The sequence below is a fragment of the Ochotona curzoniae genome, unplaced genomic scaffold (genome assembly GCF_017591425.1).
Source record: "Ochotona curzoniae isolate NIBS_2020 unplaced genomic scaffold, NIBS_Ocur_1.0 scaffold_4701, whole genome shotgun sequence".
In the NCBI taxonomy this organism is placed as follows: Eukaryota; Metazoa; Chordata; class Mammalia; order Lagomorpha; family Ochotonidae; genus Ochotona; species Ochotona curzoniae.
In genome coordinates, this window is record NW_024467122.1 from 2207099 (window position 1) to 2232948 (window position 25850).

The 25850-nt window shown below is 50.5% G+C and overlaps 1 protein-coding gene across 4 annotated transcripts in view; it reads left to right on the forward strand.

Annotated features, from left to right (window-relative positions):
* Nucleotides 1-25850, forward strand: part of CHD2 (chromodomain helicase DNA binding protein 2) — a 128986-nt gene that overhangs the window by 34153 nt on the left and 68983 nt on the right. For 3 of the 4 annotated variants that reach the window (XM_040968782.1, XM_040968783.1, XM_040968786.1), the window contains 11 exons: nucleotides 2319-2550; nucleotides 4747-4833; nucleotides 6390-6451; nucleotides 13342-13449; nucleotides 15792-15932; nucleotides 17360-17493; nucleotides 18254-18479; nucleotides 20119-20219; nucleotides 22158-22202; nucleotides 22352-22530; nucleotides 25395-25519. In XM_040968782.1, the coding sequence (XP_040824716.1) occupies nucleotides 2319-2550; nucleotides 4747-4833; nucleotides 6390-6451; nucleotides 13342-13449; nucleotides 15792-15932; nucleotides 17360-17493; nucleotides 18254-18479; nucleotides 20119-20219; nucleotides 22158-22202; nucleotides 22352-22530; nucleotides 25395-25519 (1440 nt within the window). The remainder of the gene's footprint in view (nucleotides 1-2318; nucleotides 2551-4746; nucleotides 4834-6389; nucleotides 6452-13341; nucleotides 13450-15791; nucleotides 15933-17359; nucleotides 17494-18253; nucleotides 18480-20118; nucleotides 20220-22157; nucleotides 22203-22351; nucleotides 22531-25394; nucleotides 25520-25850) is intronic. The other variant, XM_040968785.1, reaches the window with a different exon arrangement.

Consider the following 25850-nt stretch of genomic DNA (forward strand, 5'->3'; position numbering starts at 1 on the left):
CTATTCTTTGTTTTTAAAGGATTTATTTAGTAGAGGGAGAGTCACAGGAAGGTCTTCCAGCTACCGATTCACTTCTACATAGCTGCAGGCGTCAGGTCTGTCTGAGGCAGGCAGGGTCCCAGGGGCTTGATTCACCCTCTGCTGCTTTCCCAGGTCACAAGCGGGAAGGTGAGTGGGAAGTGGAGCAGCTGCGATGTGAACTGGTGCCCACATGGGGTGCTGGTGCTTGGAAGTGGAGGATTGGCCTGTTGAGCTATGTGCTGGCTCCTGAACTCCCCATGCCCCCATCTGCTTGGTACCTACTCTTGTCCATTTCTTGTGGAAATGTGTCTTCCTTTAAGAAGTATTAAAGTTGAATAATGCCTTTGTTTATTTATTTATTTATTTTGAGTGACGTCTTTATTAAGGTGTATGAAATTTTCCCCCTGGTCTTCACCTGGCTTGCTGGAAATTCATCACGGATAACCTGGATGGTCATGGCAGCGCACATTGGCCTCAGCGCAGTCTGGGTGGGAAAGGAGACCCATGGAACCCTTGCCTTGGCTTGGCTTCGAGGAGATTTTTTTTTCAGACAGTAAACTAGTTTAAACATTATCATGTTTGGGGCCCAGTGTGATGGCATAGTGGTTAAAGTTCTTGCCTTGAATGCGCCGGGATCCCATATGGGTGCTGGTTCATGTCCCTGTGGCTCCAGTTCCCATCCAGCTCCCTGCTTGTGGCCTGGGAAGGCAGTTGAGGACGGCCCAAAGCCTTGGGACCCTGCACCCACGTGGGAGACCCGGAAGAGCTCCTAGCTCCCAGCTTCAGATCAGCTCAGCTCCAGCCATTGAGGCTGCTTGGGGAGTGAACCATAGGATGGAAGATCTTCCTCTCTGTCTTTCGTCCTCTCTGTATATCCGCTTTTCCAAAAAAAAAAAAAAAAAAAAAAAAAAAAAGAAATCTTAAAAAAATTTAGCATGTTTGATGTGTAACAAACACATGAACTTCCCCCCTCAGCTTGTCCTAAGTGTCACTGCTGTCCTTTGGCCACAGCTGGCTCCCTCAGGCCCCAGAGGTAAATACAGTGGTGCGTTAGGCTTTTGAGAGCTTCAGATAACTCACTGAGCTGAGAGGAGCTCTGTCAGCTCCTGGGTCTTAGAATGCATTTCCGTGCAAACTGCTCTACTGATACAGCTTGGCTATGCTTTCATCCAGGGACTGCTGAGTGCATTGCTAGGCTTGAGGAAGTTAAATTCCTGTGGTTAGGGAGTCACACAGCAGAGTGTGTTCTCAGGGAGGTGTGAGTGAATGCTAAGTGTGTTCTCAGGGAGGGAGGTGTGAGTGAATGCTGAGTGTGTTCTCAGGGAGGGAGGTGTGAGTGAATGCTGAGTGTGTTTCAGGGAGTGATTGGTTAAGTTCCCCTTCTCTGCTTGGCCCTGTGGCAGTTGAGCAGAAGGCGGCTGTCAGGGTGCAGTGAACTAGTCTCTTGCTCGGAGTGTCTGTCCCTTTGCTAGGGATGGGTGGTTGCAGTCTGGGGCGCCCAGGGCTGGTCCTGTGCCCTCTGCGTGGCATTGCCCTGGCCCTGCGTGTGCTGTGGCTCACGCTGCCCTTTGTTGTTCCCAGCATCTTGAACCTGATGGCTGAAGATTTTCAGTCTTCGCTGTTGGGAATTTTGTTTCCAGGGGCACCAGGAACCATTCTGTGGCTTCTGGCTGCTTTCATTCGTGGTGGATGCCAACACTGAGTCTACCCTAAGGCTTAGCTGTAGTGGTTGAGAAACGGAGTCAGGCATTTTGAAATGTGGGCAGGTTGAATCTGCCTGCCCTGCCCAGGTGTGGGGAATGTGGAGGAAGGTGGATGGCTCCAGGTACAGGGACCTAGGTGGTGTTGGCTGGCATGTGCACCACTGGCTCAGGTGTGGAGAGAGCCTGCTGCGCCCTGGCCTCAGCTCAGCTCAGGTGCCTGCTTTGCCCTGGATCTACTCAGTGCCCAGCATGGGGCGCCGCACCCTCATGAAGGCTGCTTTCCCGGAGAAGGGGAACCTTGCCACCAGAGGCTCAGCCTGCTGCCTCAGTGGCTTGGTGCTGTGCTTCAGTGTGGCAGGACTGTGGGGGCAAGGGAAGGAATCGGTGAGTGGAGAAAGTTAGGGGTTTGGGTGCCAGGGCAGGGCCTGGGCGGGAGGTCGAGCCCAGCTCTGGGTGCCAGGGCAGGGACCTGGGCGGGAGGTCGAGCCCAGCTCTGGGTGCCAGGGCAGGGGCCTGGGCGGGAGGTCGAGCCCAGCTCTGGGTGCCAGGGCAGGGCGCCTTTGATATTTCTTGATCTCTCTTTTCCACGGGAAGTCATTCAGCTTCTGAAGACGCGTCGGGCTCAGACTCGGGGAGCCAGTCGGAAAGCGAGCCAGGCAGTGAGCCAGGAAGTGGACATGGCAGTGAGTCCAACAGCAGCTCTGAAGCTTCTGAGAGTGCATCGGAGTCTGAGAGCGAATCGGCGGGTTCCAAGAACCAGCCAGCCCTTCCGGAAGCCAAAGAGAAGCCAGCGTCCAAGAAGGAACGGATAGCTGACGTAAAGAAGGTATGTGCTGAGCGAACACGCTGCCGGCTGTGTGCGGTGCCCTGCTTTCCTGTCTTCATTGATTCAAGATTTATTTTATCTGTTGGAAAGGCAGAGAGAGAGGTCTTTGCTCCCCTGGTTCATTCCCGTTGCCGTAGCTGGGGCAGGGCTGGGCCCAGGCTTGGAGCATGGAACATCGTCCGGGTCTCCCACGTGGGAGCAGGGGCCCAAGCACTGGGGCCATCTCTCGCTCCTTTCCCAGGCGCATAAGCAGGGAGCTGATCCAAAAACGGAGTAGCTGGGACTTGAACCAGTGCCCATATGGGATGCTGACATCACAGGTGGAGGCCTAACCTGCCAGCACTGCCTCACCCCCCAGTTGTTGGTTTCGACACTGTCTCTGGACATTGCAGGGGACTTTCTGTCCTAACCCAGGGGAGTGATAATATCAGACCTGGAGGAAAAGCTCAGTTATGCGAACCACCCAGTTGCAAAAGGATACAGTTTGAAGTTTTAGTATTAATGTTTAAAAATGATGTTTAATTTTTTTTTACAATGTGCTGATACCAGAGAAATTGTGGACAGGCAGTGCTGACTGCTGTTTGGTTTGGGATCCAGCTGTAAAGCTGAACAGTAGGAAGCCACCGTCCAGGAGGGAAATGACTTCCTGCGGGCGGATCCGGCCTTTGCTTGGGCGGCTCAGGTGCTGCTCGCTCCAGAAGAGGCTGCCAGCTGAGGCACAAGTGGGGTTGCGATGTCTTAATGAAATACAGTTCTTGGTGCTAATTATTTTTTGGTTAAGCCATGTTAGTCTAAGATGTTTCTGTGTTTTTTGTATCCAGATTCTTGTCAGAATGCACACTTTTGAATTACCTGCAAGGGCTACAGAAATACCTTGGGAAACCTATGGTTAAAAAATAAAACTAAGCTGCTTTTACCTTGGTGTTCTTGGCGGTGGCCGTGTTGCTGTTCTTACCTTGTTGGTGTTGTCGTTGCTTAGGGGCAGTGTTCAGAGGCGGAGGGCGGGAGTACCCCTGCTGGAGGAGGTGACTCCAGATGCTCTAGTGTTCTCGGTCGTCTGCTCAGGGTGTACACCTTGCAAAAAGACAACTGCAGTACTCGCTTCTTTCAAAAACAAACCTTGGGAGGTACTAGCTCGTGGGCCTGCTGCCTGCGCGTGTGGCAGGAGGCCTTGACAGTGCTGGCTGTCGGAGTCTGTCTTAGGTGCACATCTAGGCCGGGCTTTGTTTTGTTCTTGGTTTTTCCTTCAAGTTAAGAGGCGTAGAGAAAGGGGGTGGGTGCAGACATGTAGAGAGTAGGTTGCCTTGCTCTGCACCCACACTGGAGGAGGCTCCTGTGTTGGGGATGGGGACCCAGTTCCTGTAGCCAGCACAGCATTTGCAGGCTGCTGGGTTCAGGAGTTGATGTGGAAATTGAATCCCGCCTCTCACTTGGCTAAGGGCTGCGGTGAGCCGAGCACCCTGCCCCTTGCCCGGGATGTGAGGGGTTGAAGCCTGGAGGACTGATTCCTTCTCTGCAGTGGGGAGTTCTTTGCAGGAGAGATGAAAGAAGCCGTGGTACTCAGGAGTTACAAAGGAAGTTTCTAACTTGTTTGCAATTTATGATGGTGCTCTCTGATACCGTAAGTATCGCCTTTGTTCGAGAAGATCACAGGAAACTAAGGATTTGAGAGGGAACATTGTTGGGCTTGGCTGCCCGGACACTGCACCCCCTCCGTGAAGCAGCAGGTCCAGGTCTGGCTCCTCACTGCACACCCTGGGAGGGTGGCTCAGTCCCTCCTGCGCAGGCATCTGGGGACTAAATGAGCAGATGGGCTCTCTATGGGTTTGCCTGCTTTTTAAATGAGTAAGCGCACACATACACACAGACACACAGCTTAAAACTTGACGCATGCTAATTTAAAATTCCTCAGTCAATGCTTTATCTTTAGTAGAAAGAATTGCTCTCCTGCCAGGTTGCTCAGCTGTGAGTTTCTATTTTAACCATGGGCAAGCAGTATAGTTCAATAACCGCCAGGTGGAGAAGGATATTGTGCAATTTGGTCTTCTAGCGTCTTGTGCCTGGAGGTGACGTGGTGTCTTATAAACACAACCAACAAAACAACCCTTTGGTATTTAGTTGTTTCTCTTGAATTATCTTGCAGTAGTAAATGGGGGTCAGGCAAAAGGGCTCACTGGTGTTGTGTTCGTTTACCAGATGTGGGAAGAGTATCCTGATGTGTATGGGGTCAGACGGTCAAACCGAAGCAGACAAGAACCGTCCCGATTTAATATTAAGGAGGAGGTAAGACATCCAACAGTTCCCTCTGTGTGGCTGCCCCTCTCCGGCTCAGCAGGGATTGTGTGGTTAAGGCTGCACTTTAGGCTCTGAATTCACAGACGAAGCAGCTGTTTAATGAATGTTTAATTAAACAAACTAGGTGTCCCACAAGTACAATGCTACATTGTTATGGTTCCCGGTTCCAGAGGTGCTGCTTTTCTGGGGTCTCAGCCCAGTGGGCACTCTGCGGCCTCCAGCTGGGCAGGGGGCGGGTCTCAGCCCAGCGGGCACTCTGCGGCCTCCAGCTGGGCAGGGGGCGGGTCTCAGCCCAGCGGCACTCTGTGGCCTCCAGCTGGGCAGGGGGGGGTCTCAGCCCAGCGGGCACTCTGCGGCCTCCAGCTGGGCAGGGGGGGGTCTCAGCCCAGCGGCACTCTGCGGCCTCCAGCTGGGCGGGGGGGGGGGTCTCAGCCCAGCGGGCACTGTGCGGCCTCCAGCTGGGCATGGGGGGCGGTCTGCGCAGACTTGTTTGCTGAGCAAAAGAAACAAGGAGAAGTTTTGGAACCGTTGCTAAGAAAGGAGGAGGGAGTGCCTCCTGTAAGTAGTGCTTGGTCTTCTTTTTATAAGTCACTGTCAGTTTGGTCTTCTGGCTTATTTTTAATGGGGCAGAAAAGGGATTTTCAGCATCTGTAACAATGTCTGAGCTGCTGCGGAGCCGTTGGCTGCTTTGGGGACGTGATGGTCCGTCTTAGAGGCAGGCTGCTCAGTGCCTTATTTCTGCATGCTGTGCTCTTGCGCCCTTCCTGCTGCCGTAGGATGGCGATGCTGTGACACCACACAGCAAGAGTAAGCCAAGGTCAGCGAGTTGGACGTGGGTTTTTGAGTTAGTGTAATGAAAAGTTGCACACAGCAGCCTGTCTCTGGAGCTGGCTTCTCTGCTTCCCTCTCGGAGCACTGAGCTGGTGCCGGGGCTGTAATTGAATCTACGGATATATATGTTCTGGCCATCTGTTTGCTTACCCCCTTTATGAACAGAGGGCATCAGACTGACAGCAGGAGCAGAGGTGGCCAAGAGCTGTGACTCACTTCTGGCCTGCTCCTGGCAGGGCACTGCTGGCTTTTGCCCGAGATGAGGACAGCAGGACAGGAGCTGGTTCCCACAGGCATACTGACCGCTGACGGGGACCTTGCCCGCTGCGCAGTCTGGTCTGCACCATCAATATGGTGCTGCCTACTCCTTATCCTAAATGGATTCAGTGTTCTTCCCCTCACCCACACCTGCCACAGTGCAGATGGCCAGTGTTCGCCTGCGGCTGGTGGCCTTGGAGGCACTGTGGAAGATGCCGTGGGCGAGGGCTGTTCAGCAGCTAGGCTGCAGGAAGTGCGTTCTGGGTTGAGGTACCATTCAGGAACCACAGGGAGGGAGGGAGCTTTCAAGCAGGAGGAGGGGCTCTGCCAACAAGTGCAAAATTTAACAGCTTATAGTGACGCATGGCACGCGGAGTAGGTTGCTAAGTGGGGGTAGCGTTGTCCCGAAAAACTGTCAATTAAAGTCTAACCGTTTCTCCCCTCATGCACGGAAGGCCAGTAGCGGGTCTGAGAGTGGGAGCCCAAAAAGAAGAGGCCAGAGGCAGCTGAAGAAACAGTAAGTGTGCCGGGGGAGGAGATGACTGAGGCCGACCAGGCACCGCCTGCCTTTGCCCTTCCTCATGCTGCCTGGGTGACTGCCGCCGCAGGCCTGGGGGGGCCCGGGGACCCCACAGGGATATGCCGGGTCTCAGGGGAAGCCCCCGGCTTTGCCTCTCCCAGCCCGACTAGTCCAGCTGTTGTTCCCTTTAAATGTGCGTCACCCCAAACGTGTGCAGGCAGCTGCTGTTGTAGTGCAACTAGGAAAAAGTGTAGATTTTCCATCGTCATTCCATCGTGTACTGATACGGCAGAATGTGCTGGTTGGCTTCCCATTTTGTTCTGAGATTACGTGTTTTTTTCATGTAGTAATGTAGAGAAAATGGAAAACTCTTAACAGATTATGTGTTCAGTGTTTTTCTAAATTATAATTGGCTTACAGTGAAACTTTATTCTGTTGAAATAATTTAAAAAATGTTTTTGGAGAAGGTGTGTATCTTTTCGAAAATATGAATTCCGTAGATCTCTCAGAACAATGTAGGCATTGAAAAGTTTGCGTGCCAATGCAGGAGTTATTGTATTAGATATGTATGTGTGGCTCTGTTAGTCTAGGATTATAGTGGTGGTCTTTAATAAGCGACCAGAAGCAAGTGGTTTGAGCTTTTGAAGCCCCATTTCCCCATCTCCAGACTAGATAGACTGACTTTGCCCGCCCAACAAGGTTATTAGAAAGCATGGTAAGATTTTGTGATGAGGAACAGCAGCTGTTAACAGCAGGCTGCAGGAAAGGCAGTGCTGATGTCCTGCCCAGAGCATTTGCTTCTCATTTGTACATTGAATACTGACTGAGACTTGGAGTCAGTATCACTTGAAGCAAGCTCCCACGCAGCGTGGTAGAAGGCTTGTGTTGGTCCTGGGGCCGTGTGGGCTTGGGGGCCTGGCCTCTGCCTCCCGGAGCGCGGGGGAGCAGGTCAGCCTATGCCTTTGTCCTCCACCATCTGGCTACTCTGTCTGTTTCTTGGCTCCAATGGTGTTGTGCTTGAAATTGTGACTTTCCATTGGAGTGGCCTTTGCTGTGTGTGTGTGTGTGGTGGGGGGAAGAGCCGGCTTTTTGCAGTTGGTGTGTAACACACCAGCCCATGGACTTGGTGTTCTGAAGTGCATCCCGACATTGGCTTGGCTTCTTCATGGGCCTTTCCTCCCCTTCCGGGATGGAATGTATCCTGATGGACACTGCTTCCTGCCTGGGCTCTTGCGTAGGACCTTGTGTGAGCCCAGGTTGCTTGCTGGTCCCCGAGAGTGTGTGTGCATGGCCAGCCTGCCTTCAGGACTAGTGTGTGCCCACAGGAGCCTGTCCTCCGAGTCTGACAGCATCCCTCGCCCGTCACAGCCCCACCTGCAGGGCCCTCTCATCCGAGGCACGTGGGTCTTAGAGATGAGGGACAACATTCTGCAATATTCTTACAAGGAAACATGTTCTTAACCTTTCAGATGGAGCTCAATGTGGAATTTTCAGAAAGAAAATACTTCATTAAACATTTTAGGGCTCGGTGTGATGGTTCAGTGACTAAAATCCTCATCTTGTATACGCTGGGTATCTCATGGGCACTGGTTCGTATCCCAGCTGCTCCACTTCCTTTCCAGCTCCCTGCTTCTAGCCTGGGAAGGCAATCAAGGATGGCCCAAAGCATTGAGACCCTGCACCTGCGTGGCAGACCTGGAAAAGGCTCCTGGCTTTGGAGCCGCTTAGTTCCAGCTGTTGGGCTCATTTGGGGAGTAAAACAGCAGGTGGAAGATCTTTCTCTGTCTCCTTCTCTTTGTACAAATCTGATTTGCCTTTCCAATAAAAATCAATGAATATTTAAGAAATTCTTTTAAAGTAATACTTTCAAACTTCAGAAAAGCTGTGATAGTACTATTCTGAGATTTAGTCGTGATTGTGGTTTTTGGCCCCTCTCTTTGTTACTGTGGGCACTGCCTTGATATATGTTTATACAGACACACATTTCTTTTGGGAGCATTTGAGACTAATGTTTATATACCATGACTTTTTTTTTGGATGATTTTTACATAGTTGATTAGGGCACAAAGGTTCAAAGGTCACAGGAAAATGGGTAAGACTGTTGTTTCCCCATTCTCTTTTTTTCCTTCCTGTGTGTGGGGTGGCGGGGGAAGGGAAGAGACAAAGGGAGAAGCCTCATCCAACCTCCCAAGCATCCCAGGGTCCCCATGTGCGGTGTGCTCCGAGGCATTGCTCAGGTGGTTTCGATAGTTCAGCTGTTCTGAATTGCTGCCAGTCTCGCCATTTCCAGGCATGATGAAGTCTCTTCAGAGTCCACTGGCTGACACAGTCCACTTGAGCGTCTCCACTGCCAACACTTGGCTGGGGTAGTTGATCAGTTTGCTCTGTCCTCTGTCGTGGTACCAGGTGTCCTATGCAGGCTCCAATGTCCTGCCATCCTCCATGTGCAGCTGGATGTACTGACCACTGCTCTGTCTGAGCCACTGAGGCAGCTCAGCTTTGACATATGGACTCCACGGTCAGACCATGGAGCCTGCAATTCTCTTCATGGTTGGAGTTCTGAGTCCAGCAGTTCGATTTGGAGAATCTCCAAAGAAACTTCGTCTGAAGGGATCCCAGACCTGATTCTTGGGTGTGCATGCCAGTATAGGGCCCGGCACAGTCTGTCACCCCAGTCAGCTTATGCATATGCTGGTCGTTGCAATTGCTGGGGTAGTTCTGTTTCCAGCCTTGTCTTTTACACAAACCAATGGATGTTGCCGCCCACCCTGATCCTGCCCACCACATACTTGTCTATGTAAACCAGTGGGAGCTGCAGCTAGTTGGGGCGACTCCCTGTAACCCCCACCAGGTCTGCCCACTGTCCTGGTTCCCATGTTTGCCAGTATATACAGCAGACTTGTTCAGTCTGTCCCACATCCCATTTAGCTCTCGTACATGTCAATGGGCATTGAAGCCTAGTTCAACCCAACCAGCCCCACTATCCAGCCCCACAGCTGCCGACGGATCCCACTCTCTGTCTAGCCATGCCTGCTCAAGTCCTGGTTCTCATGCTCACAGACGAAGTGGCATTCCAGGAGGGAGGTGCCCACTCTTTCCTTACTAAGCCACTCTAACTCCCAAATTATGTACTTATCAGGTTGTTCTGGAGTTTAACTTGACAGAATTAGCCCCCTGTGCCAGCATCTATTAGCTGATGCTGTGGCAAAGCCCAACCAGCCCTCACCCACTCTGACTTATACTTGCACCAGAAAGAACAGTCAACCCAGCATGGCTTTTCCCTGGTTCAGCTCACATGAGGCCTACAGGTATTGTAGCCCTGCCTGGTCTGGTCTGCCCCCATCCCAGCTCATGCTCTGCAGTGGGAGTGGTGGTCTAGCAGGGGAGTTCTCTACATTCTACCTACCGGCTTTGCTCCCTGCCCCCACAGTCTTGCGTGTGCTGGTAGGGCGCCATAGCCTGGTCTACATGGCCTACCTTACCTAGGCTTTTGCCAATGGGTGCTGTAGCCTGTCCAGGCCTTGCCTACCCCCGAATCCAGCTCAGGTTGTTGGGGGCTAAAGCCTAGTTTAGCCCAGCTGGCACCCAATCTATGCCCTCATATGTACTGACGTGTGTTGTGACTAAACCTGGCCTAATACTCCATTCTGGTGCTCGGATTTGCCAGCACGTGATGTGAACTCTGCCTGCCTGGTTTGCTCCCGACCTGCTTCATGTGTATGCCCATGGATACTGTTCCCTGGCCTGGTCTGGGCTGCTCCCTCTCTTGATTCTTGCACTCACCTGCAGGTTGGTGTCCTGACAGAGGCGTTTCCCAGGCTCCTCCATCAGAACCTCCCCCAGTGCCAGATCTTGTGCACACAGGTGGGTCCGTGGGCCAGCCCTACTTGGTCCGCCTCCTGACCTAACAGGAATAATGGCCTATTGTCTCCCCTCTGTCTTGTCTCCCCTCTGTCCACTGACCGGCCTTCGACCCATCCAGTTATTATTGTTGTGTGTTACAGTCCAGTCTAGCCTGGTCCACACGCAGATGCTGCTCACACCCAGCTCAGCAGGAGCAAAAACCTAGCCTAGCGCGTCAGACACCTACTAGAGTCCTCATGAGCACCAGTGGGTGCTCGAGTCTAGCCCAGTCCGACACACTCAGTCCCAGTCCACACTTTTATCAAGGTATGCTGCAGCCCTGTCCAGACCAGAATGCGGCTCCCATTCCAGCTGTGTGTTCACCATTGGGAACCACAGGCACGGCAAGGTGTCCCCTTAGCTCCCCGACCCAGTCTGTTCCCAGCTGTAGATCTTGCATGTTGCAGTGGTTGTTCTGCCCCAGCTACCGGTGACTTTTTTTTTTTTTTAATAAAAAAGATTTATTTATTTTTATTTGAGAAGCAGTGTTAGAGAGAGAGCGCTTTGATCTGCTGGTTCACTGCCCAGATCGTTGCAGTGGCTGAAAAGCCAGTGTGGAGCCGGGAGCAGGGCACTGCTGTGCGTGTGATGCAGCGCCTTGAGCCATCCTCCCATGCCTTCCTAGGGCTATGAGGAGGGAACTGGAATAGGAGTACAGCAGCTTGGACTTGAAAATGTACCCATAGACGTTGTTGGTATTGCAATCAGAAGCCTCGTGCCCTATGCCACTGTGCTCACCAATACCATATGTATACACATGCATATTTAAATATTTGGGAAGGCAGATTTAGAAAGAAGAGACAGAAAGAGCTATTGATTCACTCCCTGAATGACCACAATGACCAGAGCTGAGCCAGTCTGATGCCAGGAACCTTTTCCTGGTTTCCCGTGTGGGTGCAGGGTCCCAAGGCTTTGGGCCATCCTCTGCTGCTTTCCCAGGCCACAAGCAGGGACCTATTTAGAAAGTTTTCTGATCCAGTCTTTCTAAGTGTGTAGTAGTTGTACACCTCTGTGAGGCCCAGTGGCGTCCCTTGGTGCAGACTCACAATGTGAATGGTCCTTGGTGGAAGCAGCCCGTGTCCTCTCCTCCATGGCGTGGCCCTCTGCCATGTCTGGTGCTCAGCAGCTCTGGCTGCTCGCTGCCCTGCCGTGGTTGCTCTGGTGTGTCCTTTATCTGGCCCTCGTCTCCCCTCTGTCCCTCACTTGTCCGGGCTCAGGCAATCACTAGCATTTCAGATTGCTGTTGCTGTAACTTCTTTACATGATGCGAACCGTATAATATGCCTCTTTTGTCTTCTGGCTTTCATCGTTGACCTCCAGTTTCACTCCTTCAGTTACAAATGATAGCATTTTGTGTATTTTTTTTTATTTATTTGTTTTAAAGATTTATTTATTTTACTTAAAAGTCAGAGAGGGAGAGATACAGATCTTCATTCACTGGTTCATCTGCAGACAGCCACATTGGCTGCAGCCGGACTTAGCTGACGCTGGAAGCCAGGACAGTGTTCCGACCTTCCCTCTGGGTGCAGGGACCCATGGGCTCTGGCCTTTGCCACTGCTGTCCCAGGCCATATGCAGGGAGCAGAAACGACATGATCTGGCCCCGTTATGGGATGGAAGCATTGCAGGATTACCGCACAGACCCCAAGGTTTCGTTCTTCAGTATCCCTAACTGCTTAAATCTACTTAAATGTGTATTTGTTAAGAGGAAGGATATTGTCTTTCATCAAGGCAGTGTAATATTCACAGTGCAGTTTATTCAGCTATCCTTTTCTCTGCTGCTGCTGCATGCTCCCTCCAGGGTCGGTGCTGTGCTGGGGTCATTGGGTGGCTTCTATCTGTCACACATGTAGACTTTTTTTTTGCTTTTATGACACTAACGTTTTTAGTAAGCCCATCTTACAAGGGACTATTCTTTCAAGTTACCCAGTGACTAACTCCCCAGAGTTACAATAGTTACAATGTGTATCAGCATTTTCTGAAGGTTAAAGGGGTTAAAGGTTCACCCTGGGGCTTCATGGTATTGAAAACATTTTTTTAATCAATGAGCAACAATGGAATTGAGAGTTTGTGTCTGACACATTTGTATTTGTAGTTTCTTCGAGAATATCTGCTGTGTGCTCTCTGGTGTGGTCTGCCACAGTTCTCCCTTGGCTTGATGATGAGATCGCCTAGGCTGGACCTTGGGTTTTACTGTGCCCATTCATGCTTCTGGTCATTGCTGCTTTGTTACTGCACCTGCTGCTCTTCGCCTTCTGACTCACGGCCGGGTTGGGCTGGAGGTGCTTGTTGAAGTGCCTAAACCTTGTGGAGTGTTAAACGTGTTAGCTCAGGACTGCGTGCAGTGGTTTGAATTGGTCTCTATCGCACACCTGTGACATAATGGAAGGAAATCTTGAAGGCCACACAGTGCACCACAGGGACAGCGCGTAGCCAGGGTGGCAGGGCCCTGTAGGAGAAGCTTTGAGCACTCGGGGAGCCACGGAACCACTCAGGGAGCCACGGAACCACTCAGGGAGCCACGGACCACTCAGGGAGCCACGGAACCACTCGGGGAGCCACGGACCACTGCCTTTTGTAAAGGAATGACTGCAGCTACATCTTTAGCTGAGCCTGTTCCTCAGCTGGGGGGAGCTCTCCCATGCCGCTTCATGTTTTGGCACTGATGCTACACCTGCTGTGGCTTCCATCTTCTCATGGAGGGCGGACATAAGGCAGAGCAGGAGAGCCGGGCAGCATCTCCTCGCGCTGCTGGAGTGAGTGTCAGTTACCCGGTACTTGCCATTTCCATTACTGTTTGTTCCCAGAAGACAGACAGGCGTAGATGCTGTGCGGCCGTCAGTGTAAAACATGGAGCTACAGTACATCTCTTATCTTGTGATGTCTAGAACATGCATGCTCTGCCATTTGGATCAGATTGAAGTTGATTCAGCTTAAAGGATTCTTCAAGGAAAAAAATTACTTTGTTTTGCTTTTGATCGCAGAGAAAAATGGAAACGGGAGCCGTCAGAAGATGAACAAGAGCAAGGCACCAGTGCAGAGAGCGAAGCAGAACAGAAAAAAGGGAAAGCCAGAAGACCTGTGCCCAGAAGGTGCCCCCTTGCCCAGGGTGCTGGAGGAGCTCCACATGCGCATGAGTGGGAGGAGGAGGCTGTGCCCGTGGGAGAGCCTCACTGAGGCGCCATGCCCAGGCCGCCTGCGCCCGGCCCTCCTGCCAGGCCATGCCCTCAGCTGGTGCTCACATGCTGGGCTGCTTACTTACACCGACCACTTGGGGTGTTTGTGTAGACACAGCTGTCTTAGTGAATCTCGGGGTCTCTGCTTCACACCCGACTAGCTGTTGTTTATTATAGTTACTAGCTGTTATTTATTACAGTTTCATTTATTTACTTGGAAGGCACAGTTACGCAGAGGGAGGGACAGAGATCTTTCATCCATGGGTGGCTGCAGCTGGCCATGGCCGGGCCATCCACGGCCGGGCCAGCTGGCCACGGGGAGCCAGCATCTTCCTTGGGGTGTGCCACAGGGTGGCAAGGGTCTAGGTGCTCGGGCCATCTTCCGCTGCTGTGGCAGGCCACTAGAAAGGAGCTACGCCTCCAGGGTGTTCATGGTGGTCTCAGTGTGTTTGCTGCAACCCCGCCACCTGTCTTCCTCTTTAACAAAAACACCTTCTCAATGTTTGGCTGGTTCTTGTAAGAACTACCTGTTCAGTTTAGAACTGGGTCTGATTGGCTCAGAGCAAACCTGACCTTGATTTACCTGTTCATAAAACACATGCAGTGTTACGCAGGGAGTCTTGAGGAGAGGAGAGAGGCCAGGATGCCAGCACAGTGTGTTCATATTTGATCAGATGGGTGGCCACCTTGGATGTGATAACAGGAAAATACTCAGGGGACAGACAGGAGGGTTGGCCTCCTGCAGTATTGCTTGGCTTGGGGTCGGGCATCCGTGGCATTTGGGCCAAATGCCTACCGTTGGGTGGCCTGACAGCAGAGGTCGCTTCCTAGGTGAGCATTTCGAGTGGTAGCTTGGTAAGAGTGCTACATTTGAGCCTCAGTCAAGTGATGTATTACTCCCTCCCCACTACTAAAAAAAAGGAATCCTTTAAATAGGATGTGTATATGTTACAAAAAACATGTACTCATTGATAGTTAGGTTCTGAATTTCCTGTGCGTTCGTGAAAGCCTCTGTAACGGTTTCAGTCCTGCCTCTTGGCCAGAGGCCTCTAAGCCCTGTCCCTCTCTGCGCTCTTGCAGCTTGCGGCCCTGGGGGGCTTGCTCCCTCTGGCCAACAGGGAGGACTGACATGGTACTGCAGGTTTATCTGTTCTTCCTGGGCCCATTCACTGAGTCCTTGATCATGGGTCTGGAGCTTGTTCCAGTAGATCAGAAAGAAACAGGAAAATGACAGGGAACATCCGTCTCCCTTGGGCCGCTTCCATCCTTCCTCTTCGCTGCCTGTAGGAGGATCCCTGTGGGCGCGCTTCTAGGCTGTGCTCAGGCCTGTGGGTGCCTGGGTGTTGCCGGAGGGGCTGTTTGGGCACCCGCAAGAAAAATACGTGTCCTTCTTACTGCATTTTACACAGACAGTGGCTTCCTGCATCGTTTTTGTCTTGTAAATCCTTCCCCAGCAGTACAGGGCACAGGGCACTCCCTGCGTACTGTTGAGGACTGCACAGTGCCCTGTGGCGTTCCTGGGGATGGACATGTACAGGCCTTCTAGCCTCCTGTGACTACAGATGAGGCACAACATTGGGCTGTGCCTCCACTGCGGGAGGCTGTGTCTTCAGGAGGAATTCCTTTACCTTTGAATTCAGTGTGTGTTTGCAGTGTGTCCACGAGAGTCGAGATCAGACACACACACACACACAAACATGGATTTATTTATTTTCATTGGAAAGTTAGATTTACAGACAGGAAGAGAAGATCTTCCATCTGCTGATTCACTCCTCAAGTGTCTGTAACAGTTGGAGCTGAGCCTATCAGAAGCCAGGAGCCTCTTCTAGATCTCCCACGGGGGTGTAGGTTTCCAAGGCTTTGGGCCGTCCTCGACTGCTTTCCCGGGCCACAGGCAGGGAGCTGGATGAGACTTGGAGCGGCTGGGACACAAACCGGTGCCCATATGGGATCCTGATGTGTGCAAGGCTAGAACTTTAGCCACTAGGCTACTGTATCAGGCCACACATATGTATTCTTTTTTTCAGATGATTTTGATGAAAAATGAGTATCTTTCAGTGTCTCTCATAAATGACTGGTGATTATCAGGCTTTGAAAGTGCAGATTTTTAAGTGAGTCAGAATTCCAGGGGTTCAGCCCAGGAATATGTGTTTTTAACATCCCCTGGGCGAAATTCCAGGTATGTCCCTAGATTATTTGAAGTAGATATCAACTGAATAAGTAAAAACTTGGCCATTTTTTTTCACTTCTCCTTTTAGAACAATACCTAAACCTCGTGTTAAAAAGCAAACTAAGACTCAGCGTGGAAAGAGAAAGAAGCAGGATTCTTCTGATGATGATGATGAAGATGATGAAGCTCCCAAAAGACAGACTCGCAGGCGAGCAGCCAAGAATGTCAGGTGAGTGTCGGGTGGCTGTTCCCCGCGTCTCCCCGCGTCTCCCCGCATCTCCCCATGGGGGCCGCCTGGTCCCTCCGAGCGGGTGTGCTCCGCGTCCGGGATTGCTCTTGTGACCGGTGATCTGTGTGCTCCGGTGGCTTTGGGATGTTGCGTCTTCTTTCTTCCAGTAGCAGAAGTGAGATGCGTGGAGCAGGTGGAGCAGCAGAGCGTGGCAGGCAGCCCCTCCCCCGACACGCACGCCCTGCTCCCGTTCTGTCCGCTTCTCCCGGCGACCGCGCGCCCTGCTCCCGTTCTGTCCGCTTCTCCCGGCGACCGCGCGCCCTGCTCCCGTTCTGTCTGCTTCTCCCGGCGATCGCACGCCCTGCTCCCATTCTGTCCGCTTCTCCCAGCGACTGCACGCCCTGCTCCCGTTCTGTCCGCTTCTCCCAGCGACTGCACGCCCTGCTCCCATTCTGTCCGCTTCTCCCGGTGACCCGCGCGCCCTGCTCCCATTCTGTCCGCTTCTCCCGGCGACCACGCGCCCTGCTCCCGTTCTGTCCGCTTCTCCCAGCGACCGCGTGCCCTGCTCCCATTCTGTCTGCTTCTCCCGGGGATCGCGCTTAGAGCAAACATGTTCTGTCTCTCCCTTCCTGATTCTTTCGAGTCACGTCAGTTTTTTCAGGTTCATTTTACCCAGCTGATAATATGGGTATAATTTTATCAAGCTGTTTAATAGAGCATGATGTGTTAGTGCAACGTAAAATAAAGCAGTAGATAATCCGCACACATTGATATTTAGTTTATAGAAGTCTGTGGACATTGAATTTTCTGTGTGGATATGTAGGTTTCTTTTGACTGAGTCCTGGGAGTGATGTAATGACTTCACGGTGTGTCGCATGAATAATTTGTAGACTAGGATGCGACTTGGAGTGGGTCGCTCCATAGTGACGCACAGCCTTCACTGGAGCTACCGCATCTAGGATTGCGTGGCTTTTTTTTCATGATTCTAAAACTTTTGTTAATTATGGCAGGTTACGTTTTTAGTATTTTAGTATCAGGAATTCTCCATAGTAAAGGCTTTCTTAAGCTCTTTGTTAAAGGAGACAAAATGCTCACAGGGGTTACACATTTCATCTTAGGAATCTTGTGTCTCTGGCCTGATATAATCATTTTTTTCTTTCATTTTCTTTGTGGTAGTTTGGTTGTTTTACGTGGCAATGATCTGCTACTAAAAGAAAATACGGTATTATTTTCTACGTCGTGTTTTGAAGCATGAGTTAGCTTTGCTGCACTGACCCCTGACCGTGTGTCAGGACTAAGCAGGGGAGACAAAAGGTGTGAGGCCCCACGTGGCTGGTGTGCACACTGCATGTGGGAACCAAGGCTTGGCTCCCTGCTCCCGTGAACGTACACGTCCCGGTGTTGATCTGGCGTTACTCCTCCTGCAGCTACAAAGAAGATGACGACTTTGAGACCGACTCAGACGATCTCATTGAAATGACTGGAGAAGGAGTTGATGAGCAGCAAGACAACAGCGAAACGATCGAGAAGGTCTTGGACTCGAGGCTGGGCCGGAAAGGAGGTGTGTGTCTGGGCGACGCGGGTTCCTTGTGGCTCCGCACCTGCACGCGCTTTCACTGTGATGTGGTGTGCGCTGTGTTTGTGAAATGTTGGCATCTTTGGCTCACCTTCTTTTTGAGAGCTGGGGACCAAGGAATGTATTCTGTATGTCTTTGTGATTTTAAAATTAAGCTGGAAAAGATAAAATGTGTTTTATTAAGATGTGATGTAATAGCGAAGGTGTTTTTTTTTTTTAATAGCGAAGGTTTTGTTTCTAAATCTCCTTGTGAAAATGTCAAACTGGCTAAAAGCGTATTTGGATAATGGTGAAGGTTTTTTAATATCCAGCTTAGTTGATGTAATTCAGTTGGTTTAAAGTAACTTGTTCCTTTGTCTTTTTTCCTTGTGGCTTGAGTTGCGGTTTAGAGAGCTAATTTGGGTGGATGGATGGGGAATTAGGTGTGGGCAGGGTGTTGGTTTTCCATTACTCCTGGAGAGAGGATTCTGTCATCGCAGTTAGGGACCAAAGCAATGCGATGTTTCATTTGAACATTGTATGTGTGCACCTTTCTTTGATTTCATCTGCATGTTTTGGAATATGCTTTAAAATGGGAAAATGTGTTTACATTTTGAATCTGTTTGAAGTTGCTGTGTGTTTCATCTGTGCTTTGCTCCATACATGAAGTCAGCTGACTTTGGAGACAGCAGCTGGTTGGCTCTGGGGGAGACTTTGCGGGGTCTGTTGTGCCGGCTGTCTTCAGAGCGCCACCGACTGTTTGCAGCCACGGGAGCGTCCACCACTGTGTACGCCGTGGAAGCCAATGGAGACCCTGCGGGCGGCTTTGACAGCGCCAAGGACGAGGGCGAAGCCCAGTACCTCATCAAGTGGAAGGGTTGGTCTTACATCCACAGCACGTGGGAGAGCGAAGAGTCCCTGCAGCAGCAGAAGGTGAAGGGCCTGAAGAAGCTGGAGAACTTCAAGAAGAAGGAGGAGGAAATCAAACAGTGGTAAGAGAGATTCTGGCAGTCTGAGGGAAGTAGGGAAGGGAGAGAAGGAGAGACAGAGAAATCTCCCATGTCCTGCTCCCTCCCCAAGCGGCCAGAGCTGAGCCCATCCCTCTTTTGGTATCACACATGGGTTGCTCTGCTGTTTGTCGAGGCTGGAAGCAGGGAGCTGAATGGAAAGTGGAGCAGCCAGGCCATGAACTGGCGCCCTTATTAGAAGCCAGCACTGCAAGTGAAGGGTTCCCTGTGGTGCCATCTCCATGGGGGAGGTTTTTGATAAAATGTGTCGTAGTCATAACTCTATAGGATTTCCCGTTTCCCCTTAATTATGAGAGTGTGTGTCATTCTGTTTATAATATTGCGACCTTAAGATGCTGTATAGTTTAAAATATAGTTACCAGGTTTGCTGAGTGACTAATTTAGTGGATTTAGCGTTATTCTCACATTACCTTGTATCTCTTTAATTTTCACAGTAGAAATGTAGAATGTGGAACTAGGGAGACATAGGGCAGCTCAGCCTGTGGACCCAGAATTAGATTCTGGCACCCTGAATGTAGTGCCCATTCTTCTTCTTATCCTACTGCATATTTTCCCATGGTTGGATGAGATGGCTTAGAAATGAAGGCGTAAACTTGTAGAAACCTGTAAGTAATGGTACAGTTAAGGCTGATCTTGGTTTGATAGTCTGCAGAAATGACGTGAAGAAGGGGTCTGCTGTGCAGTCCCCTCAGAGCCAGCAGGTGCTCGGCTGCCCAGGAGGAGCTGGGGCCCTGTAGCCCACGCCAGCAGCCCCAGTGACGGAAGTAGCGTGTAACACGTTGTTATAAGTGACACAGTATGAGATGCAGCGTTGTCTAATTTTGTGCTGCTGCTATTGTCCTTTTCAGAATTTTTGGTACTAAGAGTAAAAATGAGCTTTCCAAATAAGCTGCATTTTCTCGGCTCTGCAGATTCCACATTCCTGAGAAAAGCTGCAGACCTAGAGCGCAGTGTGACTGTCCTCAACTGCTTAGACAAGCACATTTATAACAGGAGGGCACATGAATTTGTCACATGAAAGTTATGTTTAATCCATTGTTATTATTTTTTAAGGTTAGTTTTATTGTGCTGAAGATTTACGGAGAGGAGAGACAGGGAGAAAGATCTTCCATCCACTGGTTTACTCCCCAACTGGCTACAATGGCTGGAGCTGATCCTGTGCAAAGCCAGGAGGCAGGATCTTGTTCTGGGTCTCCCATGTGGGTGCAGGGTCCCAAGGCTTTGGGCCGTCCTCTGCTGCTTTCCCTCCCACAGGCAGGGAGCTGGATGGGAAATAGAGTAGCCAGGACATGAACCAGTGCCCATATGGGATCCCACCGCATGCAAGGAGAACTCATAAACGAACCACCAGGCTACCATGTTGGACCCAAAATAGTTACTTAAAAATTTTTTCTTAATAATTGGCAGGATGTATCGGCAAGGGGAATGAGTAGTGCACTTTGCGAGTCTAAGGTTTCTGAGTTTCCGTAGTCTCTGGCTCGGTAACTAGTTAAGATTACTGAAAGCAGCTTCCTTTCCCGCCTTGCAGTTTTGCTTTGATATTTTGCATGTGAGTCTGTGGATTCTAATACTGCATTTTTTTTTCTTTCTGGCATCCATCTAGGTTAGGGAAAGTTTCTCCTGAAGATGTGGAGTATTTCAATTGCCAGCAGGAACTGGCCTCCGAGCTGAACAGGCAGTATCAAGTAGTAGAAAGAGTGATTGGTGAGTACACAGGATCTGGTGGTGAGCTCAAGGACTGGGCACTGTCGCTTTGGGGAGGAATGTACTAGTGTAATTTATAGGTTTGTTTTTCTTTATTTTTACATTTTTAAGAATATTTATATAATTCTTTAAAAATTTTTTAAAAAAATTTATTATTTTTGACAATCTTGTCATAATTAGGGTAGGAAGATGGGTAAGACAATTAGTTCCGTGTTGTTTCCTTAATATGTCTGATGTAAAAGGAGATTTTAAGGGAGAAGCCCCACTATTTATATAATTGTTTGAAATACATATACATTTGAGTTAGAGAGAGGAGGAATTGCATCCTTTGGCTCATGTCCTAAGTGGCTGTAGTGACCAGGCTCAGCCATGCCAATACCAGGAGCTACAAGTGCCTTCTGCATCTCCCATGTGGCCCCACGGGCCCTGCTGCTGTTCCTAGGCTGTTAGCAGCTGGAACGCGAACCAGTGCGTGAGCACCCTTGGGGGATGTGGGAGTCGCAGGCGGTGGCTGTGCTGCAGTGCTGGCCCTGTTGATGTAGTTTTAATTAATTAACTTGAAGAATGACCCTCTCACAGACAGAGTACTTTTATCTGCTGGTACGTTCTCTGAATGCACAGAGCACTTGGTACTGCACCAGGCTGAAGGTTGGGGCCAAGGACCCCATCTGGGTTTCCCACGTAGGTGGCAGGACCGCATGGACGTGGGCCATCGTCTACACATGAGGAGTGAGCTGGATGGGAGTGGAGGCAGGAGTCGGTTCCATTCCATTGGTTCAAGATGTGCGGATGTGGATGTAGGTGGCCATGGGTGGCTTGTCCTGACCACGTTGTAATGCCTGTCCATGTGTTGAGGTTAGACAGATAGCTGGATTGATTTTGAAGGAAACCTAAAGATTTGCTGCTAAAGTTGCATGTGAGGAATGAAAAGAAGAGGTGTCAGGAAGATGTGAGGGCATATGGCTTGAACCTTCACATCAGAGAAGAGAGGTATCTTCTAATTAGTGGTAAGGTTGAGGGAGAGGTTGCCATAGGTATCAAAATTTTGCCATAGGTATCAAAAATTTGGTCTGGGCCTTGGCACCCTGGTTCAACAGGGTAACCTCTACCACCATGTGCAGCATCCCATATGGTGCCGAGTTGTGTTCCCGCTGCTCCACTTCCTGTCCAGCTCCATGCTTGTGACTTGGGGAAGCGGTAGAGCATGGCCCAAAGCCTTGGGACCCTGCACCAGCCATCACAGTCGTTTGAAGGGTTAACCGGCAGAAAGAAGATCTTTCCCTCTGATGTTTTCTATCTGTAAATCTGCCTTTCTGGTAGAAATAATTTTATTTTTAAAAAAGCACTTGATCTGGCAGTTGGAAATTCAGTACACTTCCTGTTGAATTGAATATTCTGAAACTAGAGCACTCCTAAGCCACAAGTTTAGAATTCTTTTGGCTGGCAGATTTGTCTTTAGATAACGTGTTAGGCCTGAGACGTAATGGGATCATCAGAAACAGCATGTCCATGGTGAGAAGAGGAAGTGTGAGGGCGCTGTGGTCCTGGAAGTTGAAAGACGCCGGTAGGGAAGATAGATGAGCAGCCATTGAGGGGATGGAGAAGAGGCTGGGAGGGGACACCACTGCCAGTGCGGGCGGGGAGGTCCCGGGCCTCGACCTTGCAGTAGGGCGGCCTGGGAGAACGTGCCTGTGGACAGGGTTCTGAGGCCTGCGGGGCAAGTGGAGAATTGGAAAGTGACTGAGTCCAAGCAGTGTCTTCGGGGAGTCCTGCTCTGAAAGGGGACAGAATGGGGTGATCGTCTGAGATGAGGCTTGGTGGAAGACGAGGTTTTAAGATGTGATGTTATTGAATACATTTGTATTTTTATACCTAGACCCCCACATCTCTTCCGTGATTATGGTTCTAATTTACTGTTTTAACTTTGCGTTTGTTTAGCTGTGAAGACAAGTAAATCTGCATTGGGTCAGACTGATTTCCCAGGTAAGTGAGAGAAGCTCTCTGCCATGCAGTCCAGGTTTGGAGTTTATTGTTCTGCCACACGATGTTGTGCTGATTCATTATGAAAGAGAATGTTCCTTTGCACCGCTAGTGGACAACTGCTAGTGTGTCAATTTTTCTGTATAAAATAGCTCACAGTCGCAAGCCAGCACCTTCCAATGAGCCCGAGTACCTGTGCAAGTGGATGGGCCTGCCGTATTCGGAGTGTAGCTGGGAGGACGAAGCCCTGATCAGCAACAAGTTCCAGGGCTGCATTGATAGCTTCCACAGTCGGAACAACTCGAAAACCATCCCAACGAGGGAGTGCAAGGTGAGCTGTGCGCTGCACTCGGTTTCCCGGGGAGCGTGGGCAGCTGTGGCCTGTGATGTACTTGGGAGAGCTTAGTGTGGCCTTACTGCTTGTTCGTCTTACAGTTAGTCCAGTTAGAGACACGAAGAGAAGTGATTAAGAAAGGTTGTTTTCTGGGCCAGGTGCGATGGCTCAATGGCTAAATCCTTACTTTGCAAGCCTGGGATCCCATATGGGTACTGGCTTGTGTCCCATCTGCTCTACTTCCCATCCAGCTTCCTGCTTGTAGCCTGGGAAGGTGCAAAAGGATAGTCCAAAGTCTTGGGGCCTTGGGAACCTGCACCTGTGTGGGACACCTGCAGGAAACTCCTGGCTTTGAGTCTGGCTATTGTAATCATTTGGGGAGTGAAGATCTTTCTGTCTCTCTTATATGTAAATCTGATCTGCCTTTCCAATAAAAATAAACAAATCTTTAAAAAAAAAGCTGGTTTCTTTGAATTTCCGGTTAAGAAATAAGCATGTGAAGTTTTGTGTTTGCTAAATTTGTTGTATTTGGAATGTGGTGGGTGTGCGTCCTCAGTGTAATCAAAGTTTGTGTGTGAGGAGTTGACGTTATGTTGATGGCGCCAGCCTTTTCTTGGTTCAGAATGCACAGAGAGGGTGTGGTCAGAGAAGCAGCACCAGCTGCCTCTGGCTCCTGAGAAATGGGTGCTCACTGCACACAGCGGCCTGGGCATTGCCCTTCACAGAGCATACCAAAGCCGGAGGGAGGTGCCGTTGCTGCCTGCCTTTGGTCCAAGTGTGTGTTGCGTCTGTTCTCTGAATATTGCTACCTTGTCAAGTCGGGCGTGAGGGTGAAGGTGAGCTTTGTTTGAACGCTTCATCTGATGGCAGTGCAGAGGAGCCTCTGGGAATGCCAGGTCCTGTGAGGAAAGACTTGGCAGGAGTGGCTGCATGGCTGTACTTTGGAGAATTCAAGTTTTGTCCCTTGCCAGCTGCCTCACTGGAGAGCCCTGGACAACCGTGCAGTGCGCTTTTGAAGTGGTAGTTCTTACAGGCTCCCCGGAGCTCTCATCTGAGACATGACCCTAGAGAGCCTTTCGTGGCCAGATAACATTGAGAATGAATTTTTGCTGTACATTCATGTTGTAGACACGAATGGGCTTGGATGTAGACAGTGTTGGGCTTGGAAAAATGAACAGTAAAGGAATGTGCAGGGCTTTATCTGTTGCTTCCCAAACCAGTTTGGCAGCAGAACTGACATTTTGGGTAAACTGTGGAGCTGTATCCTACTTCCCAGAGCTGTGGAATCTGAACCACGGCCTTTCCTTAGGGAGCCAGCCTCCTGCTGTGGCCGCTGTGCTAAGGCTCTGCTGTTCTCCTTCTCTGAAGCATTGCGGGAGCCGCTGCAGAATACAACAGCACAAAGTTAATTCTGCTTGTAGAACAAGGGTGCTTGGCAGAGTGTGTGAAAAAGTGGAACTCATGACTGAAGTCCATCAAAAACTGTTTCTAATACTCATTGTTCTTGAACTTTCTCAATATCCTTCTTGTGCATGGACTTTTATGTTTTTTGGCACCAGAATAAACTTACCTTTTAACTCAGTCTTCAGTTAGGTGGAGTTCTTGGAGCCTGTGCATGTCCCGGTCACCCCTGTGCTCCTCAGGCCACAAGGTGCGGGTCCCAGGGGTGTTGGCACCACGCTGGCTGTGAGCTCTGCTAGCTGCACTTGCTGCCTCACAGCGGTATCCAGACATCCTTGTGAGGGAATCTCAGTGCTGTACGGCAGGCGTGACTTAGGCGTGAGTGCTGCTGAGTCATGTCCACAGACCTATTTCAGGGAAAGAACAAGTGAAGTACAAAGCTGTTCCTTCAGGATGAACTCTGTGAATATAGTACCAGAGGCACGGGGCAGTGGGGGCTGTTGATCAACAAGTGAAGTTATGTTTTTGGGGAGTAAGTTGTGGCATAGTGAGGTAAGCCTATAGTGGCAGCATCCTGTGCCACTGCTCCACTTGGTGTCCTGACTGCTCGTGCTCCTCGGTGAGCAGTGGAGGGTGGTCTGGGTGCTCACACCTCGGTGAGCAGTGGAGGGTGGTCTGGGTGCTCACCCCTCGGTGTCAGTGGAGGGTGGTCTGGGTGCTCACACCTCAGTGAGCAGTGGAGGGTGGTCTGGGTGCTCACCCCTCGGTGTCAGTGGAGGGTGGTCTGGGTGCTCACCCCTCAGTGAGCAGTGGAGGGTGGTCTGGGTGCTCACACCTCAGTGAGCAGTGGAGGGTGGTCTGGGTGCTCACACCTCAGTGAGCAGTGGAGGGTGGTCTGGGTGCACAGGCTGTTTTACTAGCCTTGGTTTTGGGGCACTTGAGCAATGAAGCAGTGTATGAAAGATCTCTATAACTCTTATATTAGTAAATAAATATCTTTTAAAGAAATTTACATTTTTATGTCTTGGTGCAGGAATTGTGGTCATCCTTTTAACACAGGAACAGGAGTAAGATTTTCTTAAAAAGATTTTCATTTATTTATTGGAAAGTCAGATATACACAGAGGAGGAGAGACAGAGAGGAAGATCTTCCGTCCGATGATTCACTCCCCAAATGAGCGCAACGGCCAGTGCAATGCCGATCCAAAGCCAGGATCCAGGAACTTCTTCCTGGTATCCCACATGGGTGTAGGGTCCAAAGGCTTTGGGCCGTCCTCAACTGCTTTCCCAGGCCACAAGCAGGGAGCTGGATGGGAAGTGGAGCTGCCGGGATTAGAACCGGCGCCCATACGGGATCCCAGGGCATTCAAGGCAAGGACTTTAGCTGTGAGGCCAGGCTGCCGGGCCCATGGAATGATTTTTATCAGAGCTGTTTCCCCACCCCTTGTTTTTTCCCTGTAGGCATTGAAGCAGAGACCTCGATTTGTGGCACTGAAAAAGCAGCCTGCGTATCTGGGAGGGGAAAATCTGGAACTGCGAGACTACCAGCTGGAAGGGCTCAACTGGCTGGCGCATTCCTGGTGCAAGTAGGTCGAGGAGAGGCCCGAGGAGGCCTCGCTGCCCCTAGCTGCTCTGTGGCCAGATGCTCAGTGGTTCTCCAACATGCATTACCAAATACAGAACTTTGTGATTGAGGAAAGTGAGCCTGGGAGCTTTCTGTAGGTGTTTACCATGTCTGCCGTGCGGATAACTGCTCCTGGTGCTGAGGCCCGGACCACACTGTATTACTCAGGAGCATAATAGTAAATAGCAGGACACTTGGCCCACATCTTTAATATGGAAGGAGTTGTTCTCTAAAAAGAAAACATATCAGCGAGAAGAAAGAAGTGGTTTGTGCCTGGGTTTTCTTTGTTGAGT